Raw genomic sequence first — 21,885 nt, 5'->3', positions numbered from 1 at the left:
TTAAGGGGAGCGGCAGGGGGAATAAAGAATGAACAAACAGAGCAGGGTGCACTGGTGTGTGGAAGGTGTTAAACGGTGTGATCATTATTGTTGTTAGTTTGATGAGAAGGAAAGCAGCATGTTAATGAAAGAGCAGCCTGGTGCTGCTGCTGCTGCTGCTGCTGCTGGTTAGTTCTTCTCCATTAGCACCCAGTGCATGGCTTCCTATCCCAGTCCCTGCCCTGAGGTGCCCTTACTTCTTTTTAGGTAAATCCCAAGGAGCAGGGTGCACATAATCCCTCCACCTAGTGCTGAAGATCCAGCTGTGGAAGTGTCTCTTTCCCCTGTACTCCTTCTACATGGAGCAAATCAAACCAAACCTTATTGGTCACACACGCAGCCATATACAGTATATCTTGTAGTGAAATGAGTATACGGCTGTCTGTTGCTGTGAAAAACAGAATATACAATAGAAAACTGTAAGATAAGGATATAAAAATTTGAAGAAGAATAGAAAATATAAAAATATAGGGATATAATAAAATACAAGAATATGTGAGGTAAAACAACTGAAAGGGGATAATAAATATTATAAATACTTCTACATTTAGCAGTGTGTCTTCTGTAAGTAGGGTATATAGCTGTTGTGCAGTAGTCCAGTTATGTATGTGTCTATGTACAAATAGTCCTAGTTGTTCGGGAGGTGCTCAGCTGATCGTACCACCCTCTGGAGAGCTGGCCTATCCTGCTAGTAACCAGGCTGTGATGCTTCCTTTCAGGATACTCTTGATTGTGCAGGTGTCAAGCATCTAAGGTTATAAAAACGCTGATGGGCCTTCTTTACCGGGGTGTTGGTGTGTTGATGTGGCAGTACTATTACAGGTCCTGCGTGATGTGGACACCAGAAGCTGTCCACTCGCTCCACAGGGGCACTGCTGATCCTCTGCTGCTTCTTGCTGAGATTCACTATGAACTCCTTTGTCTTGCTGACGCTCAGGAGGAGGTGGTTGTCCTCGCACCAGTTCTCCGGGTGCATCTCCTCCAACTAGACCTTCTCGTCATTCTCAGAGATCAGGCCCACCACAGTAGTGTCATCAGCAAACATGACAAGGTTGGTAGAGTTGGAAGTGGCCACACAGTCAAGTGTACAGTGAGTACAGCAGGTGCTCAGGCGACACAAGGATGGCTTTAATCCAACTTAGTACGGAGAGGATTGTAGTGTTAAATGTTGAGCTGTAGTCAACAAACAGCATTTTAACATGATTTCCAGTGTACATACTACAGCTTTAAATATTTGTCTGGACCGTGATGGGACCTGACTATTCGCTGTTAGTTCCCAGATATCATTTCTCAAATGTTTGTCAAGCTAATACTGGGTACAGATTTTGCGTCAGGGCTTCTGCAATGGGTCCACCTCGCACCTTTAACATATTTTGGCCTGAATGTACTACGCTGTAGTCTTAGCTTTATTCTTCATTCTCTCCTTAGTCTTCCTCCCCACATTTATTACCTTAACCAAATTTTTATTTGTCACCTGTCTCTTAGGTTGTTGACCGAACCTGGCAACAAGGTCAACAAGGCCAGAACAATCCAGAACACCTCCAAAACAAATTATATAAAGTCCATCCCGACTAAACATTTGGGAACATTTTGTAAAGGCGTCAGTTGATGAGTGCCTCAGTCGGTTTTTGGATAGCTGATAATTAGGCTTCTTGTTTTTTGTTATTTATTAGGCTTTTTGTTTGGCTGTTATTATCATAAATGTTGAGCTGTCCTTTTTTGCTATTTTTACCCAATTTTCATGGCCAGTTCCAGGAAGATTGAGGGTTGGTACATGCTTTCTCCAAGTCATGTGAAGTCGTATACAATGATAGGGCCAACTTTTAGACGGCTGCACCACTTGGGAGCAGGAATGTTTCACTTTATGTAAATTAAAATTTCAGGGCCAATCAAAGCTTTTGTACATAGTGGGGATTCACTATGAACTTGATATGTACAGGCAAGTCTATGTGGTATTTTTTTAGTCTTTCCCAAAGCACTTAGACTGATTGGCAGTGACTGTCTTCGGCTGAAATCAATACGTAGTGTGTCCAAAATGCCGCTGTGCTGGCAACCCATCAGCTAATGAGGTTAGGGGTGAGGAGTGAGTGATGCCGAATCAGGTTCTTTTATCAAATCGGGCCTGTAGCAAAGTTTGCCAAGGTCACACTCAGAGGTGGAGCAGACTTTGATCAGCCGGATATTTGTGCAGGGGACTAGACTGCACTGGTGTAGATAGCAGCGGAATCATGGGTAATCTATTGTGACAGCGTGGAAGTGGATAAGGATCACCTTTAAACAAGACTGTGATGAACTGGAATTTCCTTTTTTATCCAAACAGTTCTGTTGGTGTACATTTTTGGCTTGTGCTTATAATATATATATAACATATAATTGTGATGATAACAATTATCCAAGACAAGTAAATTGCATAATACAAACCTGTCTTTATAGTATGTTGTCCTGATAAACAAACAGGACCAGCATGAAATGTGGATAATAGTAAGCTTGCAGTGCAACCTACAGACAGTAATCATTGCTAGTTTGGCTTACGGTCATACACTGAGGGAAGCAGAGTGAACATCATCAGCTTTGTACATGTATAACAAGGATTGGACATGAAAATGAGTGGATTTTGTAGAAGTGGAGGGCAGACAGACTTGACTGCAACATTTGTATAAAGGTCCCTAATTGGTTCTTGGCTTGGACATACGGTTCAAGAATTTTAATTGGTACAGAACCCTAACACTATGACAAAGCTTCACACTTTAAAAATATTCTTCACACTGGCAGATATTGTTCCTAAAAATGGTTCTTCGAAGAATCATCCAGTGACAGGTTCTTTAGAAAATCTTGATGGCATCGCTCCAAGGAATCTTTCTTTACACACCATATGCCCAGAAGTTGGTAGACACCTGCTCGTCCAGTGTTTGAACTGAAATCAAGGTACTCGTAAGGCGCCCGTCTCCTCTTTGTTGCAGTAACACCCTCTATTCTTCTAAGAGGGCTTCACACTACATGTTGGAACATTGCTGTGAGGATCTGATTGCACTCAACCACAAGAGCTTTAGTAAAGTCAGTTTGGATAGTTAGTTCTGGATCACAAACACTACTTCTATTCATCCCAAAGGTATTAGATGAATGTTGCTTCACAGTCCAATGCTGGGAAGCTTTGTACCCCTCTGGCAGACCCTTGGCGTTGGGTCTGGTGACCTTACGCTCAAGTGTGGCTGCTTTTAAGTGTCCCATTTTATTACCAGCGCCAGTGTGGGGATTGTACAGGCTCTGTGTGTGCAACAGAACACCTGTGTCAGCAGTGGGTGTACCTTAAGTTAGCCAAATTCGCCTTCCCAAAGGATACTTTTGTACAAGTGTCTCTGCACCCTTTTTCGCTAATGCGATAGGAAGACACCAACATTTTACAATCTTTTTCACACAGTTTTCTAAAAGTGCTGCTAATCGGTCAAACTTTCCAGCCAAGTTGCTAGAAGTTTGTGCTGGAGTCAATTATCAGTGCCCATTCAAAGTCTCAGGGTAAGGGGATGATCAATATTGCAGTCTCTGCCACAGATCAGTGGACGCTTATTGACTGGCTCTTTCCGTGCAGTATCTCACATCTGGATGCTCCAGAGATGGTCCAGCGAACATGAGCACCAGACAGCAGCTGTGTTCTCACGTTTAGTCACACTGATGTCATTTCCCCACGTGTACCATCCCTGTCACAATGACATCAGCACTCTGGCGGAAAAAGTAGGGAAAAATCCTCACTACACTCCTTCCCCCCTGTCTTACTTCGTGGCGTTTCGTCTCCTCTTGCGAGCTGCGTGACAAAGCAGTGAAGTAAGGAGCTTCCAGCTGTAGCAACGTCTGGCTGGAGGTACACTTTACTGATTCTCGCCAAATACACACTGTTCCCTCTGTCCGCCGTCCCTCCCTCCGTCTCTCTCTCCCTTCTTCTCTCTGTCAGATTTGTCAGCCTGAGCAGGGCTAGCCTAATGAGTTGAGTAGTTGGGAAATCTGCTCATAATCAAAGTGGCCTCATTTATTTGACGATGGGCTGTGCGAGGAGAAGACAATCAGGCCAGCTGCTGCTGTGCTGTAGGCCTAGTAGAAGTGAAGCTACTGCCATGTCTCAGCAGCTGTTTGGAGCTGAGAAGATACTGAAGAGGACTATACAAATACAGCCAATAAAGGATCCTGAATGCTTCTTGGCTTACGTGTACAGTTCTTTGAACTGGTATAAACCTCTACATTATGTAAAGGTTCATTTAACCTCATGTTGATTTACAAAAACAGCAATAAGGAACCATCCACTGGAGGTGGTCCCTCTATGGAATTGTCCTTTTTTAGCACCAGAAGTGCATTTCCTGGTGTAATCATAATGGAGAATGTGACTATGCATCTGTCCACTGGGACTAAATCACATGATCTACCGTATGAGCAATGTTAATATTCACTGCTGCCTCTGATGGTTGGGATAAATCTTTGTTTGTTACGTTTCTGACAGGCTTTGGAGACGCTCATCTGATTACCTCAGTATTTTTTTAAGCCTACTTCCTCTTTCCGTTTGATCACAGAAAGTCTGTCGTTTCTTCCACGTTTTGATCTGGAGGACATGGACTGATGCATGGCTCGTCTCTCCACCGTCGCCCCTGGAAACGGAGCTGGCGAATCGTGCCAGGGACGTGGCAAGATGAGTGCGAAAACTTGAGAGGAGATATCTCGAGGCTGTCCGTGGTGCTGAAGCAGGAGTTGTGCAGGCTCTCTGCAGGCTCCGTAATGGAAGCTGCCAGCCGAGAGCACGTTGAGAGAGATGTTAACCTTCGGAGATAGCATGCGCATTAAAGATGCAGCGCTGAAAGCTTTGAAGTTAAATGAGAGGGCCTCATGTGTGGCACGTCAGAAGTCAGTATAGCAAGAGGCTGCGCATGGGCGCCCTCTACTGTTCTGGTTATCCTGCTGGGTGGGCTTTGCTATATTTTTATTGAAAATCAGTTCAACACAATTAATTTGTATTTCATTATATTTCTTCTCTTTTGGGAATATGACTGGTTAAAGATGAGAAGATAAACAGTGAAAATGAGAGGTGTGGGCAACAGCAAAGAAGTCCAGGTGCTGTCAGGCTGAAAGGCTAAAGTGCAGCTGAGGGAATAGATTACTTTTCTCACAAATATTCTTGTCTAGAAGTAAAAATATTACTGTTTGAAAATACTAGTGCAACAATATGGTAATTAATGCGGACATTCCATATTCTTTATGTACATCTTGGCAGATGCCGATACATAAATATTCATAAAAAGTTGAAATTGGTAAGAGATTGATTTGCATTATGGAAAAATGTATAGGTTTGTTTGTAGAGGGTTGTAAAGACAGTAAAATGAAGATATTTCATGCAGTAGCCCAGTGTACCAATGTTCTGGAGTATAATAAATGCAGTATTAAATCTTACATTATAGAAGTGTGTAATAGAAATATGGACCTCCAAGGGGGTCCTGGCCATTTAAGGGGTTGTACAGCTTACATGAAGCAGCTTTACAGAAATCCAGATCTGTTAATGGACAAGCTAAGTTTGGAAGTAACAGAAAACTCTCTGAGAGCATGAGAGTAACCAAGAAGCCCTACAGGGAATTAAGACTTCTACTCCTCTCTTCAATACCACATAGTGCCCATTTGTCTGGATGAATTGTTTGGTTTGGTTGTGTGGACGAACAGGGTGGTGGGCTCCAGCTGGTGGGTGAACTCACAGCTCTTGTTGCTGGAGGCCCAGCTGACCCCGTCATGTGTGTGGTAAGAACAGCGGAAGCTGGGTCTCTGTCCCCGAGGGCCTCTGGAGTCAATGAGAACGGCGTGTCCAAAGAGATAAACGACCTCTGATGCGAAACAGAGCAGGACCTTGAGAGATCGTGTGTGTCTGTGTGTGCGCTTGTGAGCGCTCGAAAGGATGTGTGGCTGTGGGCGGAGTTGGGGGAGCAACAGCGAGCATAAATAATTGATGGTCCATACTGCCATATTGGTGCAGATAAACATTCATTTGTGCATTGATGGGTGGGAGTGCTGAAATAAAGGCATCACTACTTTATGCTGTTGACCTCGTTATTTAGCTCATAACATAAAATATACATTTGCAGAGGAGATCTCCTAGAATAATGTTATGGATGAGGAGCACATTTTCCCCCTGATCAGCTGCCAGCGCTGATGAATATTCATATTTGTTCCTTTTTTTTTCTTATATTTTTCACAGTACGTCAAGCGAACGACAATGCAGCACAGTGTACCGAGAACATGAATCATTAAAATCTTTTGAATATGATTAAAGATGTTTTTGTCTGTTGATTTCACTTCTTCTTCTTTTTTTACTTTTGAGTTTTGTCCCAATTTCAGACAGTTAAGGAAAAAAATAAAGTAATTCAGTCCTTTAAATGCTCATTAAAACCAGCTGAAAGCTGAGTTACAAATGCAGCTTTTATTTTTTTTTCTTTTTGTCCTCCATTTAAACCACAGCGTTGACAGCAGTGGTTTATATTTGTGCTCGTTCTACTCTTTAAATCACCGAACACTGAAAGGGGCTTGACCCAATCTGTCTTTTGTCTTTTTCGCTGTCAACCTCAACCCACCCCACAAAACACTCCCAAGTATTCCCAAAAGCTTTCATTCTCGCCCTTTTTTTCCTCCCTCTCCCTCTTCCCCCCTCCCCTCTCTCTTTGTTAGAGACAGCCCCTCTCCGCTCCCCCTCTGTCTTCTCCTCCAGTCGAGGCTGGGAGAGGGTCGTGAGCGCTGCCGCCGGGAGGAACTCTGGAAAAAACCTCTCCGTTCATCTACTCAGCCTAGCCCGGTTGATCAACACTCATTGGCTAGTCCCCCCCCACCACACACCTTTCTTTTTTTTGCCCGGCTCCTGTCTTGGTGGACCGTTCTCGTGCCTCTGGCTTGGCCACGGCTCTCCGCTTCTCTGTAGCTGAACGGAGGCACGCGTTGACACTCCGAGCACCAGTCGCCTGGGGGACTTCTGATATGAATAGCAGCTGCTTTGGCTGGTGGTTAATGCTGGATGCTTCTTCTGAGGATCAGCTGGAGCGAATCAGAGCCCGGGACATGAGGAGCACCTCTGAAGCCAGAGCAGAGGATCGTAACGGATGCTTCAGTGGAGACGGAGAGGAAGCGTGAGCAGGAGAGTAACGAGAGAAGTAGCTTCTCCTGTCAACGGAATTGAAAAGGAAAACAACTTATCCCTCTTTTTCAGAGGAGCACGCAAGAGGAGCTTGCTTGCTTTTTTATTTATTTATGTAATTTTTTTATTTTTTGAGGAGGAGGCGGAGTGTTTGGATTCAGATAACTAGTAAGAGGTAGAACGTGGAGATCTTTCACTCTGTCCGGTTTGCTTGCCTTGTCATTTAGTGTCATTGGTAGAACAGCTGTGCCCTGCCCCACTTACACAGGGGGGCACGAGGGGCTTAATCGCCTCTCTAACTTTCTGCTCTCTGCATCCTCCGAGTCGCTCGCACAGAGCTTGCGGAGCGCTTCTTCTGGTCAGACTGGGGGAAGGGTCCGGTGTTTATAAGAAAGCTGAGGGGTTGTGCTGTAGAAGCTTAACCCTTATGCTCTTCAGGGCATATGGTCGATCCGCCTGAAGACAGCTGCTGACTATCTGTCGGCTAATTACTCCGAAACAGTACGGGGGCAGGGCTCCGTTTCTGCCTGCCGCTCTTTTGACCAGACCAAGCAGGGGTCCTTAGCTTTGAGGAGAATCTGTCGCTGTGTTTCTCAGTGTCTTTCAGAGAGTTTGAGTGTGTGTATGTGGAGCAGAGGCAGACAGTTCCAGCTGCAGTGTGTGAGCACTTCGGTGCAAGAGTCTAGCAGAATGTCCAGCTCCAGCAGCAGCAGTGGCTAGTTCTAACACATGGCACACGCAGCTAACCCTGGCACCACCACATTGCCTTCAGCCATAGGCAGGTGGCACAGCAACTGAGGGCACTGACAAGTGAGAAAGAGAGAGAGAGAAAGAGAGAGAGGGGTTAGGAAGGAATACATGTTAGCCTATTTATTTTCTCTGTTGATAAAGGTGAATAAAAAACGCTGGAAGCTAAAAGCATTTGTTTACCACACTGTGGAGTCGTTTCTGTGGATTTAAAGCCCAAAGTGCAGCCAGAGTGTTTGCACTGATCCGCTCTTTTTGCCCTGCGTGGGCAGGGGCCAGGGAGTCCAGCAGTGCCATTCATGCACACACGCACAGAAACACACACCATCCTGTCACAATCCTTCTACCACTGTGTTTGGAGCGAGATGGAAGGTTTTGCAAAAGGTGGGGGGCAGTAGGAGCAGGACCAAGAGACACCCGCTTCTTTCTGCTTCTGGATGCTATTCAGGACCAAAAATGTGTTGCCTGGAGACCTTTTTGTGCTTTCCGGCATATTTTTCTCAAAGGAACCGTGCTCAGTTTTCTCCCGTCGACGCTGAAATCACCGGCCCCTGGTTGAGATTTTGATTCAAAGCCCTTTTCTTCTCGGGAGTTTTCTACCTTCTGGGTGAAGTACAACCGGCCTCGTGGCGTACTTAGGGGGAAGCGCGGACTGGAGTATGACCAGCTGCCACTACCCCACACCGCCCCCGGAGCGGGACCGCATGTACCAGCACAAGGTCTCGCTGGTGGTGCGCTACTTTATGATCCCCTGCAACATCTGCCTCATACTTCTGGCCACATCCACGCTGGGCTTCGCCGTGCTCCTGTTTCTCAACAACTGTAGGTCACTCCATGTGTTGCTGCTAAAATCCTAACTGTTAATTCCTTAATCCTTCAGGGCGCATATTTAGGTCCATACTCCAGTTCCTTACTTACATATTACTTTCGTAGTAGGTGATAAATAATTCATAAAACACCAGTTTCTTAAGGTTTCTTGGCTTGGACGCACAGGAGCAAGGTTGTCCCAGAGTAGGAGCTTCATGTTATGTGGAGGTTCTTTAAACTTTAAAAAAGGTCACCGAAAAGTCAGAAAATTTTCTCACATAAGGTCTCATAACATGTGAAAACATGTTCTTATGTGAGAAAATGTGAACACTTTCAGTTTTTGCACGTCTTACGTGTGAAATATAAATGACTTTTCTCTAAGAGGTTCCACACCACATTTACAAAAATGGATCATGTCCATTGGAAGGTTTTTAACGTGACTGAAAATAGATCTTCTCTGACTGTGCCAGAAGAACCCTTTGTGTCACCTTTATTTTTAAGAGTGTAGTAGTACCTCTCAAGATGAATAACTGAGTAACAAGCCTAGGATTCAGTGGATTGTTCATGCATGTGTGGTGGTGCTATAGCCTTTTGAATTTCAAACCTCTTTGTAGGACACCAGCCAAATGAAGCCTGTCACTTTGTGTGGCGTGAGCGTATGTATGTGTTTGTAGCAGTGGACTTTTTGTCAGGGTGATGCTCAGAGAGAATGGTATCTTGATGGATGGATGGCTCAATGAGGATCGATGGCAGTCAAAAAAGTAATCCCTAATGCCTAAAATTCGATCTAGCGGCTGACATGGCGGATGATTGAGGATGACGCAGATAAACTGGCCTCATCTTCTAAAGTGCCTCAGTTCTTCTGTCTAAACAAGCGGACCCGGTGGCATTCTGTCTTGCCTGAAGCTGTGGCATTTACTCTACACAGTGGGGATAAAGTGGGCAGATTAACTGCCTTTGGAGGTGGAAGCCCTGGCATTAGCGTCAGCGCTCACTGTATCTGCTTGAATGAGTATCCAGAGGCTTCACCTTCCTCTGGCCTCCCTGTCATGTGCCACACGTTTTCAGAAAGATTCAGGAGTGCTGTCTTATAAAAATCAAAGTGCCAAAAGAGGTTCTTCGGTGTCACAGAGGAACCACTTTTGGTTCCCTAAAGAACCAAACGGCTTTCAAATAAGAAATCTAAGGCTATGATCGCAGTGGAAGTACTTTTGGCTTGAAAGCACGTCAGATTGCTCTTTGACAAGCCTGAGCAGCAGGTACCCCTGCACTTTATCAGCATTTCCGTTAGCATCTTGTCTTTCCCACCTTGCGAACACTGTCAAAGTCTCAGTTTCTACATCTCTCACGTCTTGGATGCGTGGCAACCACGATTTTCTGATTTCCTAGCTAATGTTTGAAAATGCTTCCCTCTTCCTGAAGCTGTTAAACAGAAGGTGGCTCCGATGACGAGATTCACAAGTGTGAATGGTGTTAATGACAACATAACTGTGGCTTTTCCCTTTTTTTAATTGGTTGTTTTTGCAGATGTTGTCAGACTCTCGATCACACTTGTATGATGTGCATTCATGTTGTTAATGACGCAAATAGAAGCACAGATTAGGATTAAGGAAACCATCGGAAAAAAACACCAAAAAGCAAGGTGCATTCCCCTTAGTGAAGACTTAGACGCACATACCTGTTGTCATGCTGCTCTTCAGACAGAGAGAGAGACTCAATATTTACTTGGACAAGTGAAAAAATAGAGAGGGAGAAATAGCAAGTCCCGTTCAGCCCAGCGCTCTCCTTCTGTAGGCCATTAACATCTGCCGGCTTTTCAATCGGGCCTGCTCCCTCTCTTCTGTGGAAGCCGGACGCCACTGCATTAGATCTTGATTAAAAGACCTTAAAAGGGCCCTTCTTGCAATTCGAAAAAATGTGCCCTCTCCCTTCCTCAATAAAGGTGCCAAATGCGAAGTTCATTTATAAACCGGTCATGTTGCCGAATCAATTTGGTCCAGACAGATTCCATTAGATTTAAATACAAACTCAGTAAGAACATTCCATTCCCACTCCTGAAAGTAGAGTTCAGAAAAAAAGGATGATGAAGTGAAAGGAGGGCCATTAACGTGGAGTAGGTGCAGCGTAGCGTTTGAAAGCTTGTTGGAGAGGGACACAGACCTAAGGTTAGTCATTTCCATTTTCATTTAGCTGGCAGAGGGAAGGGAGAGCACACAAGACTAGAACTGTTTAACTCCACAGGCAAATGCATCATGCCTGCAATATCACTACTGTAGCACTCATTGAGAACGCGGGCGCGTACACACGGCTGATTCATACTGTACGGAAATTTGCAGCGCCTCAGACGAAGGTGAAGATAACTAAGTATCTGCTAAAGGTGTTGCTTGCTGGAAAGTCAAATGTACACAATTTTCCTCTTACCAAAAATGCAGTAGATCAGACTACGAAACATGCTTAATGGCTCAGCACTGGAGCTAAACTAACCATGAAAGCACCAAAAAAAACCATTTTTGAAATTTATTTTTTTGTGTGTTTTTCTGTAAAACCTTGGTCACCTAGATTCGGTTTCCACCCTTCTGTTTTTATACTCTTTGAGTAACTTATGTTTCAGAAAGTTGGTTTATTTGGCTTTTGGCTTGTGGGTCATTTTGTCAGCATCGCTGTAAGAACATGAATTGTAGGACAGACATTTAAAGGAAAAAAAATGACATCACTGACTTAATAACAGCAGTATTTATTCAGTACTTTTTGATTTAGTATTTATAGTGTGCAGTTTCAATAGAAAAGATTCAGTCACTTATTTTATGCATTCAAGGATAAGATTGAAATCACAGATGTGAGACATGAATAAAACTGTTTTTTGACCCATAAAATGACCTTAGCTCAGCTCATTTAGCAATCATGTTATGTGTGAAACTGTGTTATGACACTACTAAACTGTCTTCTATGCCTATGCTTAATATGGTTACATATGTCCAAAAATACTGGCTGCAGTGGTTGCAGAAACACTCATAAACATGCTCGGAACCTCTCTCAACCTTCTCAAACCACATCCAGCTCTACATCAAGTTGGCACAGATATGTGTGGTTTAGGATACGGTATTAGTTACTGTGAGCTGTAATAGTGAACACAACTTTACAGTGTATCTGAACACAGCGAGCAGTCATTTTCGACAATAGGTGTGGTGCTGAATTCCATGTACATCATTCAGACATATGTACGCCAGGTTACATTCACAATTTCTGTTCCTTACATACACATATCTCAGAACTGAGTTTGCAGATTCACAGATTCACAGTTATTTATGACAAATAAGCAGCAGAAATCGTGATAGGAATCTGTAGCGTCCATATGCCTGTGTGACGCACATGCGAAGAGGAGCTGTAATTTAGCACAGCAGCTGTTGTCTAAAATAAGTGCCTGCAGCTTACAGCTACACAGTGAATTTTTACTCATTTTTATAGTTCACAGTAAGACATACAGTGTCCTAAATCACATCAAACAAGTCTGCAGCACTTTAACGAAGCGCTGGATGTGGTTTGAGTGGGTTTGAGAAAGTTTTAGGCATGTTTTTACATAAAAGATTTGGGTGACTATTGACTTCTAGTGTTTGTTAGCAACATTAAACTTGTGTCTCCAGGGCTAAACTAAAGAAGCAAAATTTGGACACTAAACATGTCTTGGCTGTTTGACTGCATCTGAGGGAAGTGGAAAATTGTGTAAATTAGATTCTTTGCCAAACTATTCCTTTAAGGTTTCTCAGCACAGGAGCACTGTCAGAAACTCATATTTCTATTTTTTAGCACCATTCGAAACACCAGCAGTCTTTTACATTGTGTAAACATTTCAAAACAAATGGATGAATAGAAATGGTCCAAAATTATCAGAATAAATTTGTATTAATAACATACACAGTCCAGTTTTTATCCTGGTCTTGTTTTGGAGATACACAGCGACTATATGAATCATGTAGGTCCCTGTCAGATGTTCAGGAATAATTTTCCCGTTGACGTGTTTGAATGTGTGTCTGTAGAGGCATCACTGTGGGAGAATTGGTACTCTTAGTTATGGCTGTGTTTTCCTTGTTGTTTTGGAAACCTGCAGATGAAAATCTGTAACTGTCACGATTGACTCTGAAGCCGGTTCAGCAGACACTTCATTATTCATGGAGTGATACACAGCAAGCTGCTCTTTTCCACCCGCCCTCCCCCCCCTTCCCTCCCTCCCTCACTCTACCTCTCTCTCTCTCTCTCTCTCTCTCTCTCTCTCTCTCCATCACTCCCTTGGTCTAGCTCTCCTCCTCCTCCCCTGTCCTGTCTCCCCACCCTTGCTCACGCTCAGCTGTTGACAAGCAATTTGAAGTGAGCCTAAAATTAAACTGTATTCTGGCAGTCCACTTCTGAGCGGAGCCGAATCCCTACGCGGGAGGCTAGCTGTGTATGTGCATGTGTGCGTGTTAGACAGAGAGAGCGGCCGGGTAACTGATGAGGTGTTTTTTCTTGGCGTCAGTTACTCCCTGTGGCTACATAAGGAGTCGGGTGTTGGGGGCTGCACTTTAACTAGAAAGATTCACGCACTGTATTGTTGGAAAGCAAGTTCTGCAGAGTGAAAGTAGTTCTAGTGTTTCTAGATATCCTGTTGATTTTGTTGTGGAGACAGTCGTGCTGCACGAATCTACATCATCTAAGACTGTTGCAATCAATTTAATAAGTAATTGAGTATTTTGATGCTTTTGAAAGGCTTTTGAAAAATAGACTTATTAATAATAGGCTTTTGTTACTATGCCTAAAAGACTGATGTTAATAATGATCTGTGTTCTGATTGGCCGCCCTGTAACGTGCCTCATTCAAAAAGTAGTCCATGTTGTGAATGGGTGGGGCTTAATTGTTGTGCGTTGAATAGGCAGACATTTGTAACTGTGTTGTTTTTGTGTACAAGACATAAATCTGGGGGTGCGTCATATGTAGGGTTGGAGGAGGTTATTTTAATACATGGAAATGCAAACTCAGCATAGCATTTGTTTACTTAATCAAGGATTCGAATAGGGCATTGAATGTGAATGTTCACAGGCCCATATTGCAAAAACCTGAATTTTTCTAATTTTTTTAAAAATAAATGAGTGTGACATAGTATGTAGACATTGCGAAAGTTTCGAAATATACCACTCATGCACGAAGGCATACAGTCCATATATGAAAACTAAGCTACAAAAACAGCTTGCTATAAATTCAGTGTTTTTGTGATGTCACAAAAACCAACTCCTTTATATCGCTGCTGTCGGAACAAAACCTCATATCTCCGTTTTTGTCGTTTTGTACTTTTTTACAGAATTTGAAAATGCCAGCTGACCTTTGCAATGTGCCAAAATTTCATGTTGAATAGACAAACAGAAATGTTCCAAAAGTGCTTGGAAAAAATCTAGTTCCATTAACTTCCGTTTAAAGTTAGGAATGTTTTCTCCTTCTCCTGGAAGATTAACATTTTGGAAATATGAGGTTTTGTTCTGACCGCAGCGACATATTTCCACCTGTTCAGCTTACGGCAGTTTAGCCCCGCCCATTCACACTGAAGTTATAAGGAGTGTTTCAGCCTGGACTGCAATTTAAATGAGGCATGATACTGGATAGCCAGTCTGAAAGAGTCCATTTACATATATCCATCTTAAAGCCACTGTAGCAAAACAGCATGTTTAATTCTAGAGGTTAAAAAGAGGTTGGAAGATGGTCATATGAAAAAGAATTATGATTCTATTTGGTATATAAACAAACACAAATGGCTCACGTGGACCTCAGGGGAAAAAAATAAAGTAAGGGCCCTTTAGATGTTTCGTGTTTTTCAATGTTCCATGTTTTTAGATGTAAAGTACCTTATGCACTTGGCCAAAGTGAAGGTTTAGGTTCTGGAAATGACTACAAGGGAAAAGAGTGATGCTTTGTATCAGTTATACTATTTGCCCCTGTTTGTGCATGATTTGCTAAAATGGGATGAAATGGAAATTGTATATTGTTATTATAGAACAGCATATACTTTGGCAGCCATCAATATACTTAGGGAGGGTAGGGCACCCAAGTATAACCTGTGTGAGGGAAGCACTGAACACGTACAAAATAGGCAGTCTTTGCAGCTTAATTTATGTGTACTGTAAGGACAGTGTTTACAAAAATTTCAAAAAAGAAAGAAAAAACAAATTTTCCATTCTGTGGGAATACATAACAAACCATGCATAACTTGATTTTAAATATTGCAGATCTGTCAAGAAGATAACTTTTATTCAGTGATTTTCTGAATTTGAAAGTCAGATTTAATCTATTAAATACGTTATACATTAATAATAATGTATATATTTTCACAAATAGTATTTCTTAAAGCTCAGCGATCTCTATGATGGATAGCACTAATGTCATATTTGTTCAGTCACTTCTGTTAGAAAGATCTCTGCAAAGCCCACAGGCCCTCTCACTCTGCCGTGCATTATCAGTGCAAATGCCTACTTGACTGTGTAATCCTATCTGGGTTACATGTATGGGTGTGTAAACATGAATCAGGACACCTGAAAAAGCCTGTAGGGATGTGTTCCCACTGGACCCATTGCTCATCCAAATATTCTAACGCCCGTATAATAAAAAACCTGATAGCTCATCAGCTTTGCTCCTCTATTCTCAGTCAGTTTTGTCCTTTTTGCTTTCATTATCTTCCTCTGAGATAGAGCTGTGCAGTCAGCGTCCACCCCCGACATTCACAATGACTACAGCAACCCTGTGGGATCTCCTGAGAGCTTCTGTTAACTAATGTGCTTTTTCTCTCTCTCTGTCTCTCTTTTTATGTCTTCCAGACAAACCTGGACACATCACGCATGCCACCCCTCCTCCTGATGGTAAGTCCTGAGAGGATCCTGTCCAAATCAAGCTGACCAGAACACTTTAACCTAGACAGATAATGATCTCGGCCTCAGACCAGGCCGCTCTGTTTGAAGTGGGCTCCCTCGTCTGTGTGTTCTGTGCCATTGCCTGGTGCTGGAGTTTAACAAAGCAGCAGAGGCACTGGCATAGGAATTAACCCTTTAAACAGTAGCTTTATTGTTAGAATGACCTGTGGTATTGTATTTCTTGTATCTTTCAGAAGGGTGATGTATTTCAGCTCTTTTTTTATTAAATGCCCTGGAAAATGTTTGATCAATCCAGTTTTTCAGATCAGAACATTTTGTCATTCCTGAAAAGATTCAGAGAAAACAGTTGCTGTTGTAACAAAACCTCTCAAAAGATGTTCTTAATTTTAGTGTATATTAATGAGGGGTGTGATAAATTACATTTAAAAAGCAGTCAATTTTTCTGTTTTTCACCTAATTACATTGTGTGTAAATTTCATGATGAATAGACCAAAAGAAATGGCCCAAAATTACTTGGAAATGCTCTGGTTCCATTGACTTACCCTAAAACTAAAAAAGGTTTGTTCCTTCTCTGACAACACTGATGTTTGTATGTATGTGTATCTAGTCAATGATTCAAACTCCTCCGAGATTGTAGATTGGAGACTGGAGCTTTCCACTTTGCTGTTGCTTTTTTTAGGTTGCTGCTTGTTGATTATTCCATACATTCCCAGCTTCCACTGTACAGCTGAAAGTATTGCTTTAAAAGCCATTTAAAAGCAGTATTTGGACGAAATATTTGAAGTATTTGACGAAGTATTTGGCCACAGATGATACAGATAATACCATAACTACATACAGAGCAGCTGGACTTCAACCCAGCTATTTTGATTGGTTAAAAGGATCACATTAGGAAGACACGTCAACAGTGCTACAAAAATGAGTGGCATTAATTATTTATAGCATTACAGTTAACCGCAGTAACATGCACACACTGTTAACCTGTTCATTTTGATAGTCCTAATGTTAATCTAGCAAGATTTTATTCCGTGAGCCATTTCTATTGTTCCATCATGAAATCTTCACAGCATGTAATTTGCTGTTGCAGCCAATATGGAACTGAAAAAAGAATAAAAGAAAGAGTGTTTTTGCCATCTACCCCAGGTGAAAGCAAAATGAAGTCTAATAAATGTAGTTATATTTATATTTCCTCCGTAGTCCTGGTCCGGCTGTCCATTATTGGACCGTGGACTACCTGATCAGCCTACTGATTATTTAGTTATTAATTTTAAGTGCTGTTTTTCAGTAAGAACTATAAGTTACACAGCAACTTCTATAAAACTAATATGAAAACTTATAAGGTATGGAGTTGAAGTGTGGGACCACATACAAGCCTTTTGCAGTTTAAGGGCGTAAAAAAATAAATCTACAGTGATCCCTGCTTTGATGTGGGATCCATTGACAACCTGATTATGTCCGGACTGGATTAGTCCCGGGTGTGGAATACAGGGTAGCCATCTCCTCTGGGCGTCAACGTCTCTTTTCAGCTTTGCTGGCAGAAGTTGTATGTAGGCCAGGGACACAGCTTCAGTTGTTCCACTACAGCACTCTGATTAGCCGTTCCCTTTCGCCCACTTGCGCAGATATAAATCTCCATACTTAGCGAGGTATTGTTTCTTGCCGCTGCCTCGCACAGAAAGTCATTAATTAAACAGCAACAATTTATTGGCAAATGGCGGCTCTCCGCTAGCACTCTAAACGGGAGAAACAGCTGGTTTCTGTTTATGAATATTTATGCGTAGTGGCAGATGAAATACAGATTGGATTCGAATCCCTTTCCTGCTGGCGGCGGAGATGGATCTCCTTAAGATCTAAAGGTGGTGGCTTCATCATGGCTATCAGCGCAGAGCCGGAGATCGAAAGGTGGAACAAACAGCAAGCAAACACTGTTGATGATCAGATCTCCGATCGGGCCCCAAAAATGACATGCTCTCCCGGAGGGGGCCAACAGGATTTGCCCTGAAATTGCACCATCACCTGCTCTGTAGGATGTTCTGTTCTGTTAGGGAGAAAAAGGCTAGTGCGAAAATGCACCGGCTGCATGACAAATCTGCTCTCCCGCGGTGGCCGAACAGCAGCCATTGTCTCCTTGAAACAGCGTCCACGTGCCAGCATGGGACAATTATTTTTGATTGAAGTTTTGCGTAACCTCGTCTCTAAGCTGCACCTTGAGAACGAGTGGAAACTCCTCAGATTTATGTGTCCGGCTGGAGCTCAGAATGAGTCTGTCTACAACATAAACTTGTTTTTAATAGAAGTTTAATGCTTGGAAAGATTAGTGAGTGTCGGAGTGCATTCCACATGACAAGCGTTATCAGTTTTGCTGCTATGGGGTGACTGCTATAAACTGAGGCGAGTGCCTGAGGAGAAAAGTGAGGCAATGAGCGAGGCAGGCCGGCTTATTCCTCCCCTGATGCTTTCCAAACTGTGGACTATTGATCGCGCCGCTCATTTTCAATGTATGGAAATTTCTTTCTTGCTGTCCAGAGGGCACAGTTTGTTTCTGTGCTAGTCGGCCATTTAAAAGCTGCAGCTAGCTCTTAATTACATTTCCAATAGTTGGTGTGAACTTGCTGGCAGAGGCTTATGTGCTTTATGTGGCACATAGGCGCTCCCACCACCTCTCTTTCTCTCTTTTCCCTCCTCTCTCTACCCTCAGGCCCCAGCCTTCCACAGGCCATTATGTACTCATGGAGATCAGTTAGCCAATTAGAGCTAGCCTAGATTCCACCCCCCCCATCATTCAGTGTCATATTAATTTGTTACAAGGCTACGATGGTCTTAGCGAAGGCTGCAGCCTTTAAGAAAATGAGCAGGAGAGGAGCCACGCACTCCAGCGCGCTTGTCCTCCGTTCCAAGGATACAATGGCATTCCCAGACAGCATTACCCGCGGATATTTAATTACACAAAACATCACAGCACTAATAAATAAGACTGTGCTGTTTGTATTGGCACAATACGAAAATGAGAGGATTTCTTCTTGAACAAAAAGAAGCCCGGATCACTATTAATGACCGCTGTGGAGGGTTTTAGAAGGCTGGTGGCTGTCTTCTCCCATCCAGGATAATGCAAGTTGTTTGTGGTATGCACAGCTGGAATTACCAGCCAAGTCCTGTCCAATAAAAGGCAGTTAATCACCAGCTAAAACCTTGCAACGTAACAATGCAGCCTCTAATTAGTGTCTGCGTGTGTGACTGGAGGAGTGCGGCTACTCCGTCCACTGTCATTATGGCCTGGCTGCTCTGAGATAGTGGCCGTAGCTACAGCTAGAGCTGCAGACAGAGTGCTGCCAGATTCGGAGAGTTGGAGGTAAGTGCAGTCTCAATAAAGGTCATCCACGAACAGACTTGGCAGCCAACAGCCCTGTTAATTATCTTTGTTTTGTGTCAGAAATCTGGCTTTAAAAAATCCTATTAAAGATAAAACAAATGTTCGTTCATAATTAGCTCACCACTCTAAATGCCTTGAACCTGCCAAAATGAAGACTGGGAAGAAATGGAGAATCTTATTCTGGGCTCGCTTGCTGTTTGCTTCGGCTAAACATACTGTAGCCTCATTTGCAGATTGTGTAGGAGCCACCAAGAATGATCAGTTGGACTCTATTTTTTTTCTCAGTATAACACAAAGCCATTATAAAAGTTGGCTACACTGAATGCCCAGAGCCGCCACCTGTCAGGTTGGCTGTGGACTGTGTATGGCCGATTGCCAAATATCATCCACCTGAGTGTTCTTTCTTTCATATCATGTAGGGTTGCCGTGCATTTCTGAAGGAGATTTTTCCTCGTAGTTCATGATTTAGCTGCTAACACTCCCTGCATAAGTTATGCAGAATTCTCATTAGCAACACGCGCTTGTGTCAACGTTTATAGACTGGGTTTCAGATTACTCCGACTGAAAGTGAGAGCCCATTTATTTTCTCTCTTTTGCCTTTAAGTAAAATTCCACTGGGCCAAAATGTGGGCTTATTTAGACGTTAAGAAAATCTGGAGTCTTTACATCGCCCATAGCTCTAGGTCACCTAGCATTGCTGCTATCAGTTTTAAATTGGGCCACAATGTGGAAAAAAGGCAGAAAGAAAGACATGTACTTGGTAACTCGAGCCCTCCTCTGGCTCCCCACTGTCTCCAGTACATCTCTACTCATGGTAATGAGTAAGCTCCCTCACAATGCTGCCTCGCATTTGGCATTTGTCACAGTGAGCACCCCCCCCCAGGGGCTGTGCTGTACCTGCGACCATAATAGATGTTTGAACTGAAAAGTGATTTGATCTGGGAAGCAGGTGTTTATGCAGGCTGGAGTCCGTGTGCTTTATGTACTTTTTCACAGGACTTTTCAGAGGACCTGCCAAACTTTCCAAGCTTTCAAAAGCTTTCAGCACTTCCTCTGAAGAGGCTAAAAATAATAAATAAAAGGAAAAAAAGAAACTTGTGTAATTTATTCAGCCGTCGCTGCCTTCTTGATGGCACGATGCAGCCCGAGTGGAGCAGAATTAATTATTACCACTCACTTATCTTAATTAAATCTTTTCATGTCATGGATTTTACACAAAAGAGCCAAAAAATCTCGCTCATCTCTTTTTTGGCCGCTGAAGATGGCACATATCAAGATATCAAAGGTGCGCCACAAACACATCTGAGGCTCCAGCTCACCTGTTGTTCTGATGGAGGCGCTAGCCGCCAGGCGGAGCTTTGAGGTTGACATTACGAGGACGAAGTTTTGTGGGCCCGCGCACACTTTTATTCCTGGTGCTATCCAAGCACAAACTCACCATCTAGACCTCCTTCAGAAGCCCTGCGTATATCTTACCGCGCTTCTGTAGAGTCAGCATTTGCTTGCGTAAGCACCGTGCAGAACCTGGCTCGGCTTTAAAATGCTAGGGAGAGATACAGAAACAGATACAGCTTGCTTTGAATGCACCTTCGCTATCTCTGACACTACTCGCCGGCCCGCTGCACCAAAAAAAGTTACAAGATATTGATCTCTGAAAGCGGGGGAGGGGAAGTTTTTTGAGAATTATGGGCCAAAAGGTACATAAGCGGTGCAGGCACAGATCTGCCTCTGAGCCGATTTGTTCCTGAAGAAGGCCGGGGAGAAGGAATTCCTATTGGCATTCAGATCTGCGCGCCGTTAACATGGTTCAAGTCTTGCCTGGGCAGCAAGCGGATGTCTGCGGTCAGCGCAGGGCATTCAGAAAGAAAATTCCTCCATCCGCTCTTGCTTTTGTTGCCGGTTGTGCATTTGTCACTGGTTTTAGAACCTCCTCTCAGTGATTATCCCGTTTCACACTGCCTTTAGAATCTGTAATCAATTTTTTTTTTTTCCAGAGTATCTGTCACTCTCCGCTCTTTTGAGTAATAGCACAGACCACTGGCTGACACAGTATTAAAGTGCTGTATAGACCAGCACGGAGGTAAACTGAGACAGCAAGCAGGGAAATAAGGGGGCTGCTGGGATGTTGTTTTGAATTTAATTACAGTAATTATGATGCATGGCAGTTATTCACTCCACAAGGTGATGAAATGTTGAATGCTATTTCTGAAACCTGCTGGAATGCATTAGTGAGGAGGGCTGAAGAAAGCGGACGATCTGTTCCGCACTCTGTAATTGCAGCATTGGTTTGACATGCGGTCCCCAGGTCCGAGGGTCATTCGGCGTGCTCTAGGCAAATGAGCGTGGCTCGGTAGCCTTCAGGTGGTTTTATTTCTAACCTCTGTGAGAATCGGTTTAATTAAGTATTAGTTTCTAGCCTCATAATGAAGGCAATTAAGTTTTATATTCTGTAGGATTTGATCGCTGAGTTATTGATTACCACTTCACAGGCCTGTTTGAATTATGCAACAAATCTCCTTAAGCAAGAATGATTATTTCTAAGTCATTGTTATTTCTAAGTCATTGTTTTCCTTATATAATCAGAACATTTTTTTTAAACTATTGTTGTACTGTACTGTATTGTCTGTACTTACAAATGTTGTTTAAAGAGTGAGTGGACTATTTACAGCAATGTCATGCCATATACATGTTATATATTTCAATTCACAAAGTCATTAAAGAAATAATAGTATATGCACACAGTCCAGGCTATAAGCTGGCCGCTGCTGCTGTTTTTAGCTACCTGTTTTTAGTGTCAGATCCACGTAAACAAGCCTGTTTGATTACTTAAAGGGACACTCCATCCAAAATGAAAAGTATAACCATAGCTATATCTGTAGTAAACGTGC

General features: G+C 43.0%; 1 protein-coding gene across 4 annotated transcripts in view; it reads left to right on the top strand.

The window, feature by feature from the left end:
* The window catches only part of agrn (agrin), a 313,528-nt gene that overhangs the window by 113,065 nt on the left and 178,578 nt on the right, over positions 1 to 21,885 (top strand). For 2 of the 4 annotated variants that reach the window (XM_036590661.1, XM_036590660.1), the window contains exon 3: positions 15,574 to 15,615. In XM_036590661.1, the coding sequence (XP_036446554.1) occupies positions 15,574 to 15,615 (42 nt within the window). Of the gene's footprint in view, positions 1 to 6,756; positions 8,756 to 15,573; positions 15,616 to 21,885 lie in introns of those variants that run through there. The other 2 variants (XM_036590662.1, XM_036590663.1) reach the window with 2 other exon arrangements.

Source organism: Colossoma macropomum, unplaced genomic scaffold (genome assembly GCF_904425465.1).
Source record: "Colossoma macropomum unplaced genomic scaffold, Colossoma_macropomum, whole genome shotgun sequence".
NCBI classification, from domain to species: Eukaryota; Metazoa; Chordata; class Actinopteri; order Characiformes; family Serrasalmidae; genus Colossoma; species Colossoma macropomum.
Note: the sequence above shows the minus strand (reverse complement) of the source record. Positions and strands in the feature narration are given on the sequence as shown.